The 20,762-nt window shown below is 45.5% G+C and overlaps 1 protein-coding gene across 17 annotated transcripts in view; it reads left to right on the top strand.

Annotated features, from left to right (window-relative positions):
* The window catches only part of BLTP1 (bridge-like lipid transfer protein family member 1), a 250,134-nt gene that overhangs the window by 177,667 nt on the left and 51,705 nt on the right, over positions 1–20,762 (top strand). For all 17 annotated transcript variants that reach the window (XM_083174415.1, XM_083174421.1, XM_083174431.1 and 14 more), the window contains 3 exons: positions 2,505–2,673; positions 4,675–4,886; positions 5,332–5,533. In XM_083174415.1, the coding sequence (XP_083030541.1) occupies positions 2,505–2,673; positions 4,675–4,886; positions 5,332–5,533 (583 nt within the window). The remainder of the gene's footprint in view (positions 1–2,504; positions 2,674–4,674; positions 4,887–5,331; positions 5,534–20,762) is intronic.

Genomic DNA, 20,762 nt, shown 5'->3' with positions numbered 1-20,762 from the left:
TTAGTAATTTTTCCATTATAAATAATATGGAGAGAAAGCTTCAGAGGGCACTGAGAGTTAGTAAATGTAGACAACTGTATATAAAAAGTATTTAATAAAAAACGCCCTTAGGGCATAACACTGTGTATACAATTTTCAATACAATTCAATAGTGCATCAGCATGGAATTCTTTAGGAAGTTTGATGGTTACAATCACCGAGTTTGCGTACAAGGCCCAACGTGTTTCATCATTTCCATGACTTATATGGGGCAGTAAAACAGCGATTTGGTTGAAAGTTTACACTGTAAATCATAATACATCATTGTGAATTGCGATATATATGAAACTAAATAAAACGCATTTTATGTAAAGAGTATACAAGAGAGATGGACAGGTGTTGGGAGAGGAAGAGAAAACAGGCGAAATTATTTTTTTCTAACTATTCAATTCATGAAAGTCCGATTGAGGCATTTTTACATTTTTTTAGAAAAATTAATTAATTGACTTTCTTGTCAGGGGTGTGGGTTATCACAACAATTAAGAATCGGTCCAATGCAGGTACATCCAAGTTAATTGTATAAAATCCTAAAACAAGTTTTATAAAGTTCTAATTCTAAGTTGTATATTGTTAAATAAAAATTCCAAATATTTTTGTTCAATACTTCTACATACCACCAGTGTTGGTTCCTCAAAAACTCTTGTTTAATCTGTTCTGATAAGCTGGTGCTCTGTGACCAAATTCAATGTCAGCAACCAAATCTATCAATAAAGAATTGATGGCCATGATATCTCAGTATGTATTCTATATCTATATAAATATATAGGAATACAAAAAATATAAATGATCTCATTACATAGTAAGAAGGGCAATTTATGTAACCGTTTGTTACATACATTTTTGTAGTGGACATCCCTTTTTTGAGCCCCTGGGGTTGGGATTGGACCCAATCAAGCCACCTTGCATTGGTTTTATCCAAATCGGTCCAAATGCATACCGGACAAACAGACGACAAATATGTAAGATATCTGTTGGTACTTGTGAGTTATCCGGGCTGCCGATTTTTTCATCGCGCCCGAAATCGGGGGCATCGCGTCGGTCGTGGCCGTTATAAGGAGCCGCGACGCGATGCCCACGATTTCCCATAGACAGTAATGTTAAAAGACGCGATGGACCCGATTTCCGACACGATTTCCCATAGACAGTAATGTTAAAAGACGCGATGGACCCGATTTCCCATAGACAGCAATGTTAAAATAAAATTACAATGTGAAATTGGCCAATATGTTTTTAAAAAAAATGTTTCATGGCCCCCCACCACCGTTAACGCCACCCCGCTATTGACGCCAACCCGAAGCGTGGCGAGCGCAGCGAGCCCGCGAGGGGCGGCGGTACGCGTCCTCCGACCTTTTCATGCCCTACTATCCACTAGGACGTGGAGTGAGAATAGAATAGTGTGGCGAGCGCAGCGAGCCACCGAGCCCGAAGCGTGGCGAGCGCACGCGGACACCTTCACAGGTATCCGCGTGCCCTTGCGGGCTTCACAGGTGTCCGCGTCCCCTCGCTGCGCTCGCCACGCTTCGGGCTCGGTGGCTCGCTGCGCTCGCCACACTATTCTATTCTCACTCCACGCCCTAGTGGATAGTAGGGCATGAAAAGGTCGGAGGACGCGTACCGCTGCCCCTCGCGGGCTCGCTACGCTCGCCACGCTTCGGGTTGGCGTCAATAGCGGGGTGGCGTTAACGGTGGTGGGGGGCCATGAAACATTTTTTTTAAAAACATATTGCCCAATTTCACATTGTAATTTTATTTTAACATTGCTGTCTATGGGAAATCGGGTCCATCGCGTCTTTTAACATTACTGTCTATGGGAAATCGTGGGCATCGCGTCGCGGCCCCTTATAACGGCCACGACCGACGCGATGCCCCCGATATCGTGTCTTTTAACATTACTGTCTATGGGAAATCGGGGGCATCGCGTCGCGGCCCCTTATAACGGCCACGACCGACGCGATGCCCCCGATTTGGAGCTAAATCGTGGGCATCGCGTCGGTCGGGTGTCCTTAAGTTAACCAAACTTAAGGACAAAATCGGCAGCCCGGATAACTCACAAGTACCTATCTGTTATATAATATAGGTTAAATTAGTGAAAATGTACAAGTTCAGATGGTTTTCCATCACGTAGCTCTCAAAATAATGACAACATTGTACCCTTGTAAAAAAAAGTTAGGATGTAAGTGAGCATCAATGATCATCATTATCTTAAAGATACCGATGCTGTATTGAGTGAGTAAATTCAGGTTACATCATTTAATATTTCATAATTAATAAATGGCTTTATCTCTAGCAAGCTCTATCCTAAGCTAACTTTGCTTATAAACATAAATATAATTTCTAATATCTAGATGTTTTCTGTGATTTACATGAACAGTATGTATTTGTTTAATAATTCACAATTTGTTGTTCATTGTATTTTATGTCTGTGAGTTATTTTAATTATTTTAATTCTGCTGTGACCCATACAGGTTTATGAAGAGGCTGGATCAGATTTTCATCAAGTTGCTTATTTTAAAACCCGCATTGGCTTGCGTAATGCGTTCCAGGAGGAGATTAGTGGCTCAGCAGGGAGAGAAGCTGTGCTTATTACTCTGAGTAGGCCCATTGTCTATGCGCAACCTGTAGCCTTTGACAGAGGTATTAGTAGCTGCCTTTTTATCTTTTCTAAACTTCTAAAAATCCCTTTAAGGCTCTAAAAATACTGAGAGTACAATATATCTGGTGTATGAATGCAGAAACATAAATAATAGGTGTTTTTTATTTTGCTACTTTTAAAATTAAACCAATGTGATTTATTTACATTTTCTTCCAAAACATGCTATACTTTCTGATATAGGACTTATCAATCTCATTGATAAGTATAATGGGGGCTGTTAGTGAAGAGGCCGTCTGTGAACTGGAGTGGGCAAACTCTTTATTCTCAGCCAACAGGTGCTGCCGGTGACTCAAGCCTCACAGCCTGCTCCGAAGCCAGCTTGGCTTCGGTTTAACAGTCAGTACAGGGTTTAGGTCAGGTGTTTAATTTCCTGCAACAGACTCTGGGACAGTCTATCCATTGTAAGATGCTAAGACAGGAGTCTTCCCTATCTTCTTAGATAGAGGAATCCCAGTCAGAGGAGCCCTCAGCTAAGCCCAGGAGGAGGACACATCCGATAACTTTGAGGATCCATACGCTCAGTGCAAATTAAGGATGCAGATGCTCCTCCTTCCTCAGAGGTCCCTCTTTTTAAATGCAAAAAGAAGGAACCTGCAGGGTTTTCCCCATCTACTCAATTGACTGATCTGATCTTTTCCAGGAGGCATCGTAACACCCAAATATAAAAATTCCAGGGTCCATGCGATTGTCTTCCTTCTTTCCTTTGGCAGAGGATATTACCAGTCCTAATTGGTAGTGGGAGACTACACATTCAGTTCCGAGCCCTTCCATTCGGCCTTTCCACAGCACATCGTGGCTTCATGAAGGTGATGGCGGTCATGTCGGCAACTCTACACCAATAGGGTGTCAGTATTCACCCTTACTTGGATGACCTCCTTCTGCTAGCATAACACAGGCCCTTCTCAGCTCCCATGGTTGAATGATCAACTGGCACAATTCCAGCACTGTTCCATCGGCCACCATGCTTCATCTGGGTGCCCTGTTGGCCCATAGAGTCTTACTTCCAGATGAAAAAAGGTCAGATCTTCACACTAAGGTTCATTCTTTCCTTAAACACTGCAGGGTCTCCGTTCATTTCTGGATGTGCATTTTGGGAAAACTGGTGTCCTCATTTGAAATGGTGGAGTTCGGTCATGTTGATTCCAGACAGTTGCAACTGGAGCTACTTCCCCAATGAAATCGCTCACACCTCTTACTCAAGTCGCAGACCGTCATCCTATCCCACGAAGTTCGCTTGTCTCTCTTGTGGTGGCTCAAGTTGTCCCACTTAAGCACTGGACGCTCCTTTGCCACACACAATTGGGTTCTGTTGAGTACAGATGCCAGCCTTCGGGGCTGGGGAGCGGTGGTACAGGACAAATCCTTTCAGGGATGGTGGGCGGCTCTATCCCAATTCATTATACGTGCATACAGTATATTTAGCTTTAGAGCTATGTAAAGCTGGGAACATACTTTGGTATATACCATTCCAATGCAGATCGGAACAATATATAGTATTGTACACCTTGTATATTGCGCATCCACAATTCGTTGTTCCCACATGTCATTTATTAGATTGTCTTATTGGACGGCAATGCAATATATTTTATATTTTACATGCAATATGCAATTATAAATGTTGCCGTTGAGTGATATATCGTATAGTGTTTACAGTAGTGCGATGTATCATTACATTGTGCTGCACAGTCGCTGGGTCACATTTGGTTCTAGTGTTTTTTGTTTGTTTTGTTTTTGCATAGTGTGCATTGTCAAAACATTGAAATCACCATGATTTCATGATTTTACATATTTTAATATTTACTTTTATGGAAGTTTTCGTTATATTTTCCAGTAAAAACATTATTGTAACCATAGACATAACAAGATTGTTACAAAACATGTTTTCACATACAGTATTTTAATGAATTTTAAAGCAATGTGAATTTTACTGTTTACTACTGAAAGTTTGACCATCTTTTATTATTATATTTTTTTTTTTAAAGCGGTGCTGTTTTGGCTGAATTATAAGGCTGCATATGATAACTGGAATGAGCAGCGACTGGCACTAAACAAGGATATTCACATGGCAACAAAAGAAGTGGTGGACATGCTGCCAGGAATTCAGCAGACCTCTGCCCAGGCTCTGGGAACCCTCTTCCTCCAGCTCACAGTCAATGACCTGGGTATATGTCTACCCATCACTAATGCACCACAGGTATTATACGGAGCAATGTTATTCTTCTGTAGCCTTTATTTTTAATTACAGGCATTTGTTAATTTGCAATATTGTAACTGCACAAATTATAATCCTTTAGTGCACACTGATCTTGATTCTGAGTTGCGCCACTGTTTGACCACTGGATGTTTGCATGTGAAATAAGCATCTATGTACGTGCATATGAATTGTGTATGACAGTTCAAGTTGCAAATACGATACTATTGAAGGCAGCTTCTATAACCGCTTATCTGGGTACTATGCAGTTCCATAGATTTGTGAGTGGATGGTTGCATAGAACATACCATTGCAGTAGGCACCTGGAATTGCAAACACATTACTTGTAACTCAGAATTAGGCCAATTTGTCCTCTCGTTTGCCTTACATATTTCTAGAGATCCATTAGCTATCATTATACTAATTGTGTTCTATTTTCTCCTCTTAGCAGGCAAATCACACAGCAGATTTTGATATGGGCTCTGCAGTGGTACTGACTATTGAGAGTACACTGATCACTGCCTGCTCTTCTGAGTCTTTGGTGAGCAAAGGACACTTTAAGAACTTCTGCATTCGCTTTGCAGACGGCTTTGAAACCACATGGGATGACTGGAAGCCAGAAATCAGGACAGATCTGGTCATAAATGCCTGTATGTACATTATTTTCTGCATTATGTTTATTTTAAATTTCATTCCTTTTTTATTTCTTTCAAAGATTTTTTTTATTGAAGCAATCAGTGCCGTAGCTATTAATTATGCGCCCCTCTGCCAAATATGTTGTATATGTAAGATTCATGCAAACTTGATATTGATATGTATTTTCATCTTGCTATTATTTTTCCATTTCCCACTACTTCACTAAGGAGTTATAGACATATGTGTCTTACAGTATTTGTGTTAATGTCTATTAAATATGACCAAAGAAACAATAAGTGAAAAGCGCAGGTTACGTATTATGTCCGTAACCTGCGTACCCTTTATACCTAGCTACGTGCGAACAAAACGTAGCGCAGCGTAGCGTACCTTTATTGTGTATTACACACCAAAGAACCAATACCTTAATACGAGATCCTTTCGCAGTACTTTGACTCTAATCTGCGAATATACCTTTTTGGACAGTGTCCGTAATATACCTTATCGCTATGCGAATAACAGACACAACCACAGTATAGAAGTAAGGAGATAGAAACTCCGTAAAAGGATGTATTTAAGTCCCTAATGGACAAAAGGGGGTTACAGGAATAGAAAGTACAGGTATAACAAGTAATACAATAGTCTAACAATGAGTATAATAATCAGGCTCTGCTAGGGGAAGAAAAACAGATACAGGATACAATCATAATCAGCCACATTACATAAAAGGGGAATACGAATGTTTACCTTTAGGGTAAATAGCGCAGCGCAGTCCGGTCGGAGCTCACTATGTTCAGGTTTGAACTATAGTCCGGTCAATGGTCAGGGAAAGGAAGATGTGCCGAAGTGACCGAGGCCGCCCTGGGTCACCTATCTTATAGGGTCAGAAGGGGGAGGTCAAAGGCCATTCCTATTGGTCAGGGTTCGTATGTCAAGTCCTCTGTGATTGGGGCAAAGTAATACAACTGGTTTGCAAAGGTGCAGGGGGAAGGTGAACTTTGGAGTCCTTTGTCTGTTGGTATCGTCGTCAGGGGTTGTAAATAGCAGTAGAACCGGTTACAACTAGATTCCTTTGTTATACACTTTTTAACAGAAACTGTCTTGGGAATTATGGATTTTGTCCATAACTATCGGACCGTATGGATTGCGATTTATTCGCAATGACCGGAATACTGCGCATAAGAAACGGAACGGAACGGTACTAAACATTATACAGACGGATGTATGCAATGCTAACTAAGCTATGTGTGGTGCTCTAAACCTTTAACTATATTTTCTCCTTCATCCACTAGGTGTCACTGGAGTTACACTGGGGGAATAGAAGGCGACCACAGGGAGCATGGGCACTTTAAAATAATTAATCAGTGTGACCAACTCCTCCCCTTCTACTTCCCCTCCCAGGCAGTCTTAGATCGTGCCCAAAAGGGAGCAGGTCACATTTGGCTCATCTGGGCTTTTTGATAATTAGGGCATAAAGCAGCAAGTTTTGCCTTTGAGGACAGGCAGATAGTTGCTGCTACTATCTGCCTGCGACGTGGGAGCCTGCCGGAGGGAGCCGGCTGCTGCTTAAAGGTTTGCGCCCGGCTCCCTGGCTGACAGAGACCACCGTTTCTGGAGCTGTAACGGGCGCCGCTCACACGCAGCGTGCACCCGATCCTCCCCCAGCCCCACCGCCGACGGCATGGCCGCAGCACTGTGAGTATTACCCTGCCTTCCTATTAGAGGAAGGTCAGGGACACAAACGGCGGTGCAGCAGAGGGTTTTTTAAACCTGGCGCCATTATGGGTGACGGAGCTGCCAGACGGGGGGCGGAGTTACCGCGCGGTACTTCCCAGCAGGCCTTGGCATACCCCAGCGTTCCTGCAAGTCGCGGCGGCCATCTTGGACATTTGGCGCCGTTTGAACACGCTGCTGGAGGCTCCACAGTTGCGCTGCAGATCTATCCTGACTGCAGTTGGGCGATTCCTGTCCCCTGGTGACCGTCCTGCTGAACGCTCTATCCGGTCTGTGAGTTACAGTGGGGATTAGAGCTAGGTGGAGACAGTTTGGGCTGTGTCTCAAAATTAGAGCTATAGCGCTCCTAGGTATATGCCATAGCGCTGTACAAAGCTCTGTGACAGCTCTTTTACTTTCACTGTCTCTCCCTTCCAGCATAAAATATTGCTGCCTATCCTATACCTACTATCTGTGATCAGTCTGGTAGTGTGTGGTGATTGCTGGGTGTTCTGTTGAACCATGGCAGGGGGTAGCTCCAAGAGGGTTACTTGCAAGAAGTGTGCTGTAAAATTTACACCTTCTAAGGAGGGAGACTCTGTATGTGATAAATGCGCTGCTTTACCCCCAGCTCCAGAGTCCCCCGTTCATACCCCTGTTTGGGCATCACAATTAGCTGATGTGATGTCTCATTTAGCTTGCGAGCTCTCTGCAGCTCAAAAGGACAGAGAGACTTCCAGAACTCAACAGGCTTCCTTGACTTCTGCTGTGCAGAGCTTAACAAAGGCCTTGACACCAGCAGAGGGCGCCATTGCTTCATCTTCTAGGCAAAATCCCCCTACCTTACTCAGGAAAAGGGTATTACAGCCCTCTGGGGATTCTGGGGAGTATGATGATATGCCTGATCTGGAGGAGGGCGAATTTGCCCTTCCTGATGATGATGAGGAGGATGAGGAGGAGGATGAGGAGGAGGAGGAGGAGGAGGATGAGGAGGAGGAGGAGGAGGAGGATGAGGAGGATGAGGAGGAGGAACCTGAGGCTCAGGCGTTAGTTACGCAAGAGCCGGCCCCAGCCACTCCAGGCCTGGAGGACCTTATACATATGGTAAAGGTTGCCTGCAAGGTGTCAGATGACACAGACATTCCTGCTCGTCCTTCTTTCTTTGGAAAGAGACAAAGGCAGTCACCCACCTTCCCCCCAGCGGAGGAGTTGGATGAACATATATTGCAGGCTTGGAATCATCCTGATAAAAAATTCCAGGTACCTCAGAGGTTTCTGGCTGCTTATCCTCTTCCACCAGAGGGTAGAAAGAGGGTCGAGATTCCTCCAGTAGTGGACTCTTCAGTCTCACGACTGTCCAAAAAGACGGTTCTCCCGGTGCCGGGTGCTACCACTCTTAAGGATACTTCTGACCGTAAGTTGGAGGTAACCCTTAAGAACATTTTTTCAGCAGCTGGAATTATTCAGCGTCCGGCCCAGGTCGGGTGCTGGGTAAATAAAGCCATGGGGGTATGGGCTTCTCAGATCCTAACAGAGGTCCGTGAGGGCTCTGATCCTGCTTCTATTGTTCAGCTGGCTGAACAGATCCAGGAGGCATCCAATTATTTAATAGACGCCTCTTCTGACGTCTGCATGGTTGCAGCCAAGGTTTCGGCCTTATCTATATCAGCTCGCAGAGCTCTCTGGTTACGCCAATGGTAGGCTGACGCGGAGTCCAAGCGTGCTGTGGAGGCCCTGGCGTTCAATGGGGAGGTTCTTTTAGGGCAAGAGCTCGACAAGTGGATCTCCCAAGCAACGGGGGGTAAGTCCCACTTCCTTCCCTCAGCGGCTCCTCCAACTACACGCAGGACCCCTCAAAGGCCCTCCTTTCGGTCCTTTCGGCCTACGACCAGATTCAGAGGTCGTTCCAGAGGCGGAGCTCCATCTAGAGGCTCCAGAGGACGAGGCAGAGGCGCCTCGGCAGCTGTCCAGGAGCCCAAGTCCTCCAAGCCAGCCGCATGACTGTCCACGGTCTCATCTGGGGGATCCCAGAGTCGGGGCCCGACTGCTGTCCTTCTCTCACATCTGTCTGCAGTCTTGTCAGGACTCGTGGGTAAGGGATCTGGTGACCCAGGGTTACAAAATCCATTTCAGGTTAGTCCCTCCAAACAGGTTTTTCAAGACCGGTCTCCCAGTCTCAGGAGACAAGGCGCAACTTCTGTTGTCAGCAATCAACAAGCTGCGGACAACGGGAGTTGTGATACCAGTACCCAAGGATCAGCGTACTCAGGGATACTACTCCAGTCTGTTCCTTGTGCCGAAGCCGGATGGCTCGGTAAGGCCTATACTAAATCTAAAGGATTTGAATCCGTTTCTACAAGCGGTCAAATTCAAGATGGAGTCCCTGCAGTCGGTGATTCAGGGACTGGAACTGGTATCCTTGGATATCAGGGACGCATACCTGCACATCCCCATCTGGCCTCCTCACCAGGCCTTCCTCCGGTTCGCTATACAGGAACAACACTGGCAGTTCCAGGGCCTGCCGTTCGGTCTCTCATCGGCCCCCAGGGTCTTCACCAAGGTGATGGCGGTGATGATGGAGGTCCTCAGGGCACAGGGGATTACCATCATCCCCTACTTGGACGATCTTCTTCTGAAGAATCGTTCGAGGGAGGCCCTGTTGTCCAACATACGGCTCACCCAGGAGACTCTCATCAGTCATGGGTGGATTCTGAACTTTGCAAAGTCTCAGCTACAGCCGTCCCAACGTCTTCTCTTTTTGGGAATGATTCTGGACACCCAGCAAATGAAGGTTTTTCTACCACCCGACAAAGTTCAGTCCCTGCAGGTCCTGGTCAGGTCGGTCTTGCGACGGCCACAGGTAACGGTGCACCTTTGCACCAGACTCTTGGGGAAGATGGTGTCCTCCTTCGAGGCGGTACAATATGGCCGCTTCCACTCGCGCCAATTCCAGTTGTCTCTCCTTCACCAGTGGTCAGGGTCTCACCTGCATCTTCAGCAGCGGGTGACCCTGTCTCCTCGAGCCCGTCTGTCTCTGCTGTGGTGGCTCAACTCCGAAAACCTGCAAAGGGGCAGGAGGTTCGGCATATGGGAGTGGACTCTCCTCACCACAGACGCCAGCCTTCGAGTCTGGGGGGCGGTAACGCTGGAACACCAGTTCCAGGGTTTATGGACGAGGCAGGAGAGCTTACTCTCCATCAATGTGCTGGAACTCAGAGCAGTCTACTATGCTCTTCTGCAGGCGGGACACCTGCTGCGGAGCAGAGCAATCAGAGTTCAGTCCGACAACGCCACAGCCGTCGCCTACATAAACAAACAGGGCGGCACTCGGAGCAAGGCGGCGATGAAGGAAGTAAGCAGGATCATCATCTGGGCTCAGAACCATGCTCAGGCCTTGTCAGCGGTGTTCATCCCCGGAGTAGACAATTGGGAGGCCGACTTTCTAAGTCGGCAACATGCCCACCAGGGGGAGTGGTGCCTCAACCCTCAGGTATTTCAGTCCCTAATACATCGTTGGGGGTGTCCGCAGGCAGATCTGATGGCGTCCCGCCACAACTTCCAGCTCCCAACATACTTCGCGCGGACTCAAGATCCTCAGGCCGCAGGGGTGGACGCTCTGGTCGCCCCTTGGCCGTTCCAGTTCGTTTACCTCTTTCCTCCCTTTCCGCTGATACCTCGGGTATTACAGCGCATTCGCAGGGAGGGGGTAACAGTGCTTCTGATAGCGCCGGATTGGCCCCGGCGCTCGTGGTACACCAACCTGACGGATCTTCTAATCGACGAGCCGTGGCCGCTACCTCTTCAAGAGGACCTCCTCAGTCAGGGTCCCTTCATCTACCCAGATTTAGGACGTCTACATTTGACGGCGTGGCTGCTGAGAGGTCCATCTTGAGACATGCAGGTATCCCTAGAGCGGTGATACCTACAATGATGAGGGCCAGGAAGGAAGTCACCTCCAGACACTATCATCTTATTTGGAGATCCTATGTGGCGTGGTGCGAAAGACGCAGAGTGTCCTCTACTCTGTTTAAGAAGGCTCGGTTGCTCCTGTTTTTACAGGAGGGGTTAAACTCTGGACTTAGACTGAATACACTTAAGGTGCAGGTTTCAGCACTTTCAGTTTTTTTCCAGAAACGTATTGCTCTTATTCCGGAAGTCCACACTTTTTTCCAGGGGGTGCTGAGGCTTCAGCCCCCTATTCGTCCGCCTACGGCTCCCTGGGACCTAGAGTTGGTCCTCAGATATTTGAGGTCATCGATATTTGAGCCGTTAGAAGAGGTGGATCTTCGATATCTCACTTGGAAGGTGGTTCTTCTTTTGGCTCTGGCCTCGGCCAGACGCGTTTCGGAACTGGGGGCGCTTTCTTGTTGCTCACCGTTCCTCCAGTTTCACCCGGACAGAGCGGAGCTCCGTACCAGTCTCTCCTTCCTTCCAAAGGTGGTCTCAGCGTTCCACGTGAACCAACCCATAGTGGTTCCAGCATTCACAGAGGCTTCACCTGAGGATAGGTCCTTGGATGTGGTGAGGGCCCTGCGGATTTATGTCTCTCGCACGGCCTCTCTTCGCAAGACGGATGTCTTGTTTGTTACCTACGACCCAGTGCGTCGTGGATGGCCAGCTTCAAAGCAAACGCTGGCCAGATGGATCCGTCTGACAATTCGTCAGGCATACCTTGCTGAGGCTCAGACGCCTCCTACTAACATAGGTGCGCACTCCACCAGATCGGTGGGTCCTTCATGGGCGGCTGCCCGTGGGGTCTCCTTGCAACAGCTCTGTCGTGCTGCGACATGGTCAGGTCGGCACACCTTTGTGCGCTTTTATAGGTTTGATACCTTTGCGGCACCAGCTTCTCAGTTTGGCCGCTCTGTTTTAAGGGGATCTCAGCGCTCACCCACCCGGGTTGAAAGCTCTGGGACGTCCCCAGTGTAACTCCAGTGACACCTAGTGGATGAAGCAGAAACAGGGATTTTGTACTTACCGTAAATCCTTTTCTCCGAGTCCACAGGTGTCACTGGACGCCCACCTCAGCGCTGTTCTCCACCTGTTATGTTCAGTGTTAGGTTCCTTGTGGGTAACCTCTGGAGTTTTCCCTTGTCAGGGTTATTTAAACATGGTTATTACACACCTGTCTCGTCTGGGTTGACTCTGTGTGTGTGTTTGTTTTTTCATATATATATATATTCTTTTTCTACTATACGTATTGAATGATGTTATGTTGTGATGAACCTCCTCTCGGATGTGTGTTATATCTTTCTGCTCCCTTTCGGGCACGATCTTTATGGGAGGGGAAGTAGAAGGGGAGGAGTTGGTCACACTGATTAATTATTTTAAAGTGCCCATGCTCCCTGTGGTCGCCTTCTATTCCCCCAGTGTAACTCCAGTGACACCTGTGGACTCGGAGAAAAGGATTTACGGTAAGTACAAAATCCCTGTTTATTTAGTGTCAGTATGTTATTATGAATTTATGTGTAATAGTATGGCTGCGCTTCTGGTCCACTTTGTCACACAGACTCGGGTATGGAAACTTTATTTGCGCAACTCTGCGAACCAATATGGCGGCCATACTATCCTAAAATGGCGTGTATGCAACTCGACTTTAACAGTCCACCCTTTAACAGTAAATATAAAACTGTTACAGTACAAACATTTTACATAACAATACAGAAATTCATAATCCCAACAGAGAAATTGGGATCCGTGAATTAAACATATAAGGGGAGTAAACCATCTGCTCTTTGGCCGATCCTGGATCATGGATAAACGATGGGCCGCATTTATCGAACAATCTACTCAGGGTGACGAAGGATAATGTACAAATCTTGGGATAAAAATAAAAACAGGGGAGGTTACACTATATACAATTGTTTTTCAGATATGGCATCCTTTGGTAGGTATTGTTTGTGACAACAGACCCTTGAACTCTTTGTTGTCTCTCTTTTTGGTATGCTTTTAAGTATGCTGGTATTATCACTATCAAACATCCGGTCCTGGGTAATGTGTCAAGTTTATAGATTCTACCTTGACCTAAACTGGGACGGGTAACACACTCTCAGAACTCTGTATCGTCTGTCCAATGCCTGGCAGCAGTGTGGCGGCGGTATCCTTGACTTTGAAGATAAGAACGGATAGTGGGGGGGAGACAAGAATAGGACCCACAACAATAGAGAAAACTGAGAAAGGAAACATTTGTTAGTGATCCTTCCAACCTGTTACCAGTGGGGTGTGTCACAGTCCCTTTTGTAGCTTGTACAGGTTGCTTGACCTTAGCTGCTCTCCAGTCCTCCCGAAATGGTGCCTCTTAGCGATTTCTTTCTTTCGCCCTCGAGTGTAAGGACCTTCTGGGTTTCTGGTCTTTTGGCAGTAGGACGAACGTACCCGAATCTCTCTCTCTGCGACTTTGTTATTGAGGTAGTGCTGGTCAACAAGACTTGGGGTGGTTCTTTCCAAAGGTCTATCAAGCAACCTGTATATGGCAAAGCAGGGGAAACAACAACATCTCCTGGTTCATGGTTATGACAGTTCACAACAGGTGTCAACAAAGTCCTTTTGCTGCAGTTTTCCAGGTGTGGATACATCACTTGCATTACTTTTTTCCGTGGTGAGGTCTGGGATCTCCTTGTGGGATTACCATAACGTGTGGCTGCCCGCCAAGCAATGTTTTGATGGGGACAAATGAGGTGGAGTTTTGAGAGTGATTCTACTACTACAAAAAGAGATTGTGGGGTGTACCATCAGTCCCTAAAAGGTTCACACATGACTTAAAATCTTTCATATAAACTTGCATACTCAGGGGTGTTTCTGGGCTGCCATATCTATACACACAAACGTCAACACATATATATATATATAAAAAAAAAATAAGTAAATAAATAACTAGAATGCTTCTAGAGTGGACTGTACAAAGCCAATTTTGTATTACCTGCAGAGGATCCTGCTGGAGGAGGGATGTGGAGATGGCTCTGTGGGAACAGCCGTTGCAGTTTCTTTCCCCCAGACAAGTAAGGCATGATCCTGTCGTCTTACCTGTCTGTGGGCACACCAGTAATTTCGGACTAATTTTCCACATACCTTCCCTGTCAAGACAAGTCAGGCCATGGGCTATCTCTGCCCTGACAGTTTGGCATGTTCTCAGAGTCACTGGTTTTCCTTGTCCATCTTTCTTCTCCTGTCCACATCCCTTCGGCTTCCAGACTGCTTCTCCTGCAGGGGACACAAATCTTGTATTTCTATGTGAATACACTGACATTTACAGGGGGAACACAAACATTATCCGCAGAGCGCATGGCTCACCCAGCTGCCTTGCCAGCATGTCCATTATCAAGTGACACTGAATCCTTATCGAAGGTGTGGGCTTTACACTTGATAACAGCCACTCTGTCCGGCAGCTGTGTGACTGTCAGGAATCTTTTAAACTTACAACGCTTGCGCCACTGGAGTGCCAGCTACTGAAACAAAACATCTCTGAGGCGCCATAGGGCCTAAGATCTTCTGCATTACCCCAACAAACGTACTTGGAGTCGGCATTAATATTGGCTGTTTTTCTCTCAGCCCGCAGTACTACTAATGAGACTGCTGTTGCTGAGTGAGACGTCCAATGGGTTCAGCCTCTACTATGCCTTTTCCATCTATTACGGTATAGCCAGTGTACAATTTGGGCATGCGGCAAAGGTCTGATTCAAACATGTCATGCAATTATATTCGTCTCGGCTCCCACTAAATTCCACCATTCCAGCAACCTCAGCACCAATCCACCCTTTGTGCCTTGGAGGGCACACCTGGTAAGAGTGTTGCTGGGTTTACAATATTACCCATTTTACTGGTAACATTTATAGAATTCATCAATGCAAGTTCCCATTTAGTGAACTTGGCTGATGAATATTTTTCCACATGTTTAGGCAGAATTTTAGGAGTGTCCAGACTATATGAGGAGCATAAACAGTTAGAACACACCCCAACACCACATTCTCAGTTTTGTTTACCAGTAGTGCTATGGCAACTACACTGTGTAGACAAGTAGGAAGTGCTCAAGTAATAGGGTTTAATTGTACACTGCAGTACGACATTGGTCAGGCTGGCATCACCAGGTTTCTTACGTCACTATATCTGTCGCCCCCTCAGCAGGTCTAATATTCTAAATCACATGGTCTCTTGTGTCAGTCATACCCATGGCAAAAGGCTGTAATCAGGCCTTTTTCTTCTTCTTTACTATCCACATCTGTCTGTGAAGACATGGGTTTTGTGATTGCACCTATTTATATGTAAATGCGTTTTACAACCCTTTTCATTCTGTTGAAGGGGAATGCTTTGTGCACTACTTGGACTGCTTTTCACAAGATGGTGGCTGTGGTTGCCCTGGGTAACATAAAGAGCAATGCTTAAAGTTACTGGGACTTTGTTCAAGATTTACTGAAAAATATATATATTGACTACTCGCTTTATGGGGTACCGCATATTCACAATAGGTATTTCTCTGCTGGGAGTGCGACAGATTTTTCGAACTATTTTTCTATGTTTTGTGGGTTTATGGTTACTAATGTGTCCCAGATTCCCCCCCCCCCCCCCCCCTTGTTCAGGCGCAACCGCAATCCGTCCTGAGATACCTTATGTCCTGCCTCAGGAGGATACACCAGAAGTTGTCTATCGCCATCTGCTGGTGTTGTGGATGAGGAAAGGACATAACAATAGATCATTAACCCATTGTATTGGTATTTACCCATTGGTGGGCCGTAAGGACAGTGTGCGATCTTGCAAGACCCGGGGGAGGGGCTTGGTGGCTCTCTGAGGTTTCTGGAACAGAAGAGTAGGGGAAGGAGAAAAAAATTGGAAAAAGAGAGAGAGAAAAACTCAAAAAAAAAGTAGAAAATATTAATGACTGTAATGTGTACATTTATTTTCAACAGGAAATTTTTCTTTTATTTGGATGACACCAGGATTTAGCACTATGGGGGAATTGGCTCTCAACTATTTGGTTCTTACCCTTTTCAACTCCTGTTCTGATTTGTAAGCCCTCCCTTTCTTTCTCTTTCCCAGTGTGAATGTAACTATGGGCTGTGTCTAGGGGTATTTAGCTAAAAGTTCTCTTTTGGGAACTTTGTTATTTCACTGGGTATTTTTCCAGCTCAACCTCAGATTTCAAATGGTGAAGCTGTACTTTGGGGCGCTATACTTTCTGTTTTTAACAGGGTTTCTATTGAAGCTATTGTTGCCATTAATCCTGTGTCCTTCCCATCTTTAGTTCAAAGGGAACTCGGTATTTGTGCTGTAGTTTTTAGCTACCTTAGATGGGTTAAAAAAAAAAATCTATAACAGTACAGTGCAGCATTAGTCATGGGGGTATATCTAACAATTTTGCATCTAGTTCGTGCATACTGGTCCTGTTGTTTCTAAGTTATGAATTCTCTGGAGTCCAGCAGCAGACATAACTTATATTTCAAGGTAGTTCTGTAATTTGAAGGTCAATCGTAGCCGCTGCAGTCAATAAGACAGAGCATTTGATAAGCAAGGGCCCGATTATGATCTCTATTTGTTTCACCAATGGGTAATGCTGCACCTTTCCTGTTACCCCAATTGTAACTGCTAATTGCTTGGCACAACCTAGACCAGGAGGGAATGTTGTTAACGGGTTTGATACAAAAAAAACTGTTACCTTTAAACCATTCCACTTACCCATATCTGAGGCTCCTCCCTCAGATATTGTCTTATGTTACCTGGTTGTGGGGTGTATGTGTGTCCTACTCCCTGTTTGCATATATGTGTCATGCTTAGGGCGGCGTTGGCTACTAGGTGGGGCTATGGCTATGTGTTGAGATCTACCTGTCTTCTCCCATTGTGTCTCCCAGTTACTTAAATATGTGTTATATTTCCTATGGTTACTTACCCTGCAATGTCTGGCTATGTGTCCTTTGTTTCCACATTTGAAACATACCGTTTGGTTTTGTCTTACCGTGTCTTGCCTTGGGTGTGGTATGTTATAGGTTGGATCCTTACTAAAAGTGTGACTATCGGCTGTTATCAGTTGCTGCATGCCGTTTGTCTGTCTTTCTGTTTTAAATCGTTTGTCCAGATCAATAGCAGATTTCCTTAAAGTATGTATTGTCATCTGTCTGCAGTTGGGGTGAATAGCTTCTATGTTGGTTCTCAAATTTTCCCTAAGACCTTGTATCAGCACAGAGACAATCCCTCCCTTAAGATGTATGTTGTCCCTGGGGTCGGGGATACCAGAGTGTTTTGGCAACGCCTGTAAAGCACGGTTGAAATAATCGCTGGCAGACTCACCATCTTTTTGTTTGATGGTGAACATCAGAGTATTTTCAACCGTCGCGGGGAAACATACACCCAATTGTATATTTATTAGGCGTATATTTTCCTGGTTGCCCCGCTCCCTTACAAATTTCTGACACTTTGCCAGATCTTTGCTGGGATCAGGGAAATTTTTGATGATTGAATGACGTTCCAATCGTGTCCACGTATTGTGCATGTCACTATCCTTTACAGGCATTACCTCATCCCTGTCTCCCCGTCCACAAGGAGGTTCCACTGTGTGCAGAGGGTGAATCTGTATCCCCCCTGCACCATTGGACAACATCCCAGGAACAACTATCTCTGTGCTGTGTTGTGTGTACTTACCTGTGTCTCCAATCGTGTTCCTGGCATCAGCCATCTCCTCGACCAGAATGGCAGCAGCAGCTTGGGCTGTCTCAACCTCTCTCTCCTTTCCGCTAGCTTCGCAAGGGATGGCTGATGTCAGGAATCCCCCCTGTGGATCTGTATCTTGCTTATAGGGGGTAAAAACAGTACACAAGTTATTCATTTTCAGGTTATTTTTGGTTTCACTTCGGACTTGAATTGTTCCCTTTTTTACAGATTGGTGAGTGGAATCATTCGTATTCCTGTGGCTGATTATACTTGCATCTGACAGATAACTATGTTCCTTTTTGATTATACTTTCCTTCTGCCACAATTTTAGATATTCATTCTGTTCAACTCTTTCCTCGAGTGACAAGAGCAAACATTTCTGATCTCTAACTGCTGATAAGACTTCTGGATCGAAACCACCAACACTGGGAAATTCTAACTTGCTGCCTTGTGTCAATCCCTTTCAATTTCTTTTTGTAAACAACTGCTCGTTCACTGTGCTCCAACACATTATGGAAGCTGTCGACCCTTTGGGTCGACTAGATTCCTCCCTAACTGACTCGGTATCCCTGTGTGACCCGTTATTGCCCATAATTACAGGAATAAACGTTCACAGCTAGCAGAAACCGGAGGGCCGTTTATCAGTGAGTCACTCCCAAATCACTCCTTCTCCACAAAATGGCACTATTCCGCAATCAAGCGTGAAGCCCACTATGCGAAGTAATGTACTCAATCACCAAGTCTTTCAACTAGTAGCGCACTACTAGCCAACTTGCAAGGTGCGGCAATTTTTCCAGGACACAGCAAAACTTGTTTTTCCTGTACCCCCAAAAACTGGTATTTCTAAAGCAGCTGATCGGATCACTGGGTTCCAATTTAGCTTCTTGTACCCTCCCAGTGGATCAAAATAGGTAGTTCCACGGAAGGGGCAGTTCCTATGGGCACGCCCTCACGTGCAGCTTGTCCTACACCGGACTACGATTCCTGTCCTACCCTGGACTGCGCTTGAGTCGTGTCGTCACACACCCGTTCACCTCAGTTTTGTTTCACACTGGATGCTAGTTACACCTTGGTCTTATGCTTATATTTGAAATATTTCTGTACAGAAAAGTCTTCCCAGGTTGGTAGTTTCTCACCAGATACTTATGCAGGTATAAATCCCTTTTAAATAGCTATAGGAATCTATTAAAATAATGCTTGAGTTGCTTGTTTATGAGAAAAAGAACAATAAAAGAAAAACTTATTTTCTCTTATTAATCACCGCTTTATCCACAGTATGTTACTATACTGTTTTAAATAAAGCTAGTGATCAATACTGTTCACCTTTGAGTTCCTATGTGTGCTGCATGTGCAGTGCCAATGAACAGCTACGTGTGTACGTGCGTTGTTCACAGGCCGCCGATGAATCGGCCACCCACGTGTTCTATAGTGTATTTGCAAGGTTGCGCTCGGGTTTCGCTATACGCAGTAATTGCGCCTAAATGTGGAATAAATCCCTTACCTTCGTCCGAGAGTTACGTATCAAGATGCGAAATAAATCCCGCACTTAATCCGTAAATCTCGTACAAAGATGCGAAAATTTCCCGATGTGAGCACGTGCGCGCGCACCTTGCGTAATACACAATAGACACTTTACGTTACTGTAAAAGGCCCAGAACTTATCGCCACGTGGCGGAGTCCCTGGCCCTGCAGTAACTAACACTAAAAGTTATAGTTTTGCACAGAGGGGATCCTCTATGTACTATAATAAAATACAGGCCTTTGTCTCCACGTGTGCGAACTTTATCGCACGTGGCACATATATTGTAATGAACAAGCAACTCAAGACACTATACACCGTTAAACTACTTGTGGCAGGCAGAAGTACAGTTTACTAAACACTTAAATATGCTTTAAAACACGTGGTTTAATGTTTCCCTGGATTTCACTTATTGTACTTCGAGTTCAACGCTAGCACTTCTCGAACCCCGCACCGCCGCGGACCTGGCCTTTCCGGCAATGGATAATAAATACTTTCACCCTTTTGCTGGTATAGGTCAAGCCGCGCGCCTGGTACTGAGCTCTAGAATGTGAAACGGCCGGATGAGCCCTCAATTGTTAATGTCTATTAAATATGACCAAAGAAACAATAAGTGAAAAGCGCAGGTTACGTATTATGTCCGTAACCTGCGTACCCTTTATACCTAGCTACGTGCGAACAAAACGTAGCGCAGCGTAGCGTACCTTTATTGTGTATTACACACCAAAGAACCAATACCTTAATACGAGATCCTTTCGCAGTACTTTGACTCTAATCTGCGAATATACCTTTTTGGACAGTGTCCGTAATATACCTTATCGCTGTGCGAATAACAGACACAACCACAGTATAGAAGTAAGGAGATAGAAACTCCGTAAAAGGATGTATTTAAGTCCCTAATGGACAAAAGGGGGTTACAGGAATAGAAAATACAGGTATAACAAGTAATACAATAGTCTAACAATGAGTATAATAATCAGGCTCTGCTAGGGGAAGAAAAACAGATACAGGATACAATCATAATCAGCCACATTACATAAAAGGGGAATACGAATGTTTACCTTCAGGGGAAATAGCGCAGCGCAGTCCGGTCGGAGCTCACTATGTTCAGGTTTGAACTATAGTCCGGTCAATGGTCAGGGAAAGGAAGATGTGCCGAAGTGACCGAGGCCGCCCTGGGTCACCTATCTTATAGGGTCAGAAGGGGGAGGTCAAAGGCCATTCCTATTGGTCAGGGTTCGTATGTCAAGTCCTCTGTGATTGGGGCAAAGTAATACAACTGGTTTGCAAAGGTGCAGGGGGAAGGTGAACTTTGGAGTCCTTTGTCTGTTGGTATCGTCGTCAGGGGTTGTAAATAGCAGTAGAACCGGTTACAACTA

The sequence above is a fragment of the Crinia signifera genome, chromosome 1, assembly GCF_055691185.1.
Source record: "Crinia signifera chromosome 1, ASM5569118v1, whole genome shotgun sequence".
Lineage (NCBI taxonomy): Eukaryota > Metazoa > Chordata > Amphibia > Anura > Myobatrachidae > Crinia > Crinia signifera.
The sequence above is the reverse complement of the archived record's forward strand: the minus strand, read 5'-3'. Positions and strand labels throughout refer to the sequence as shown.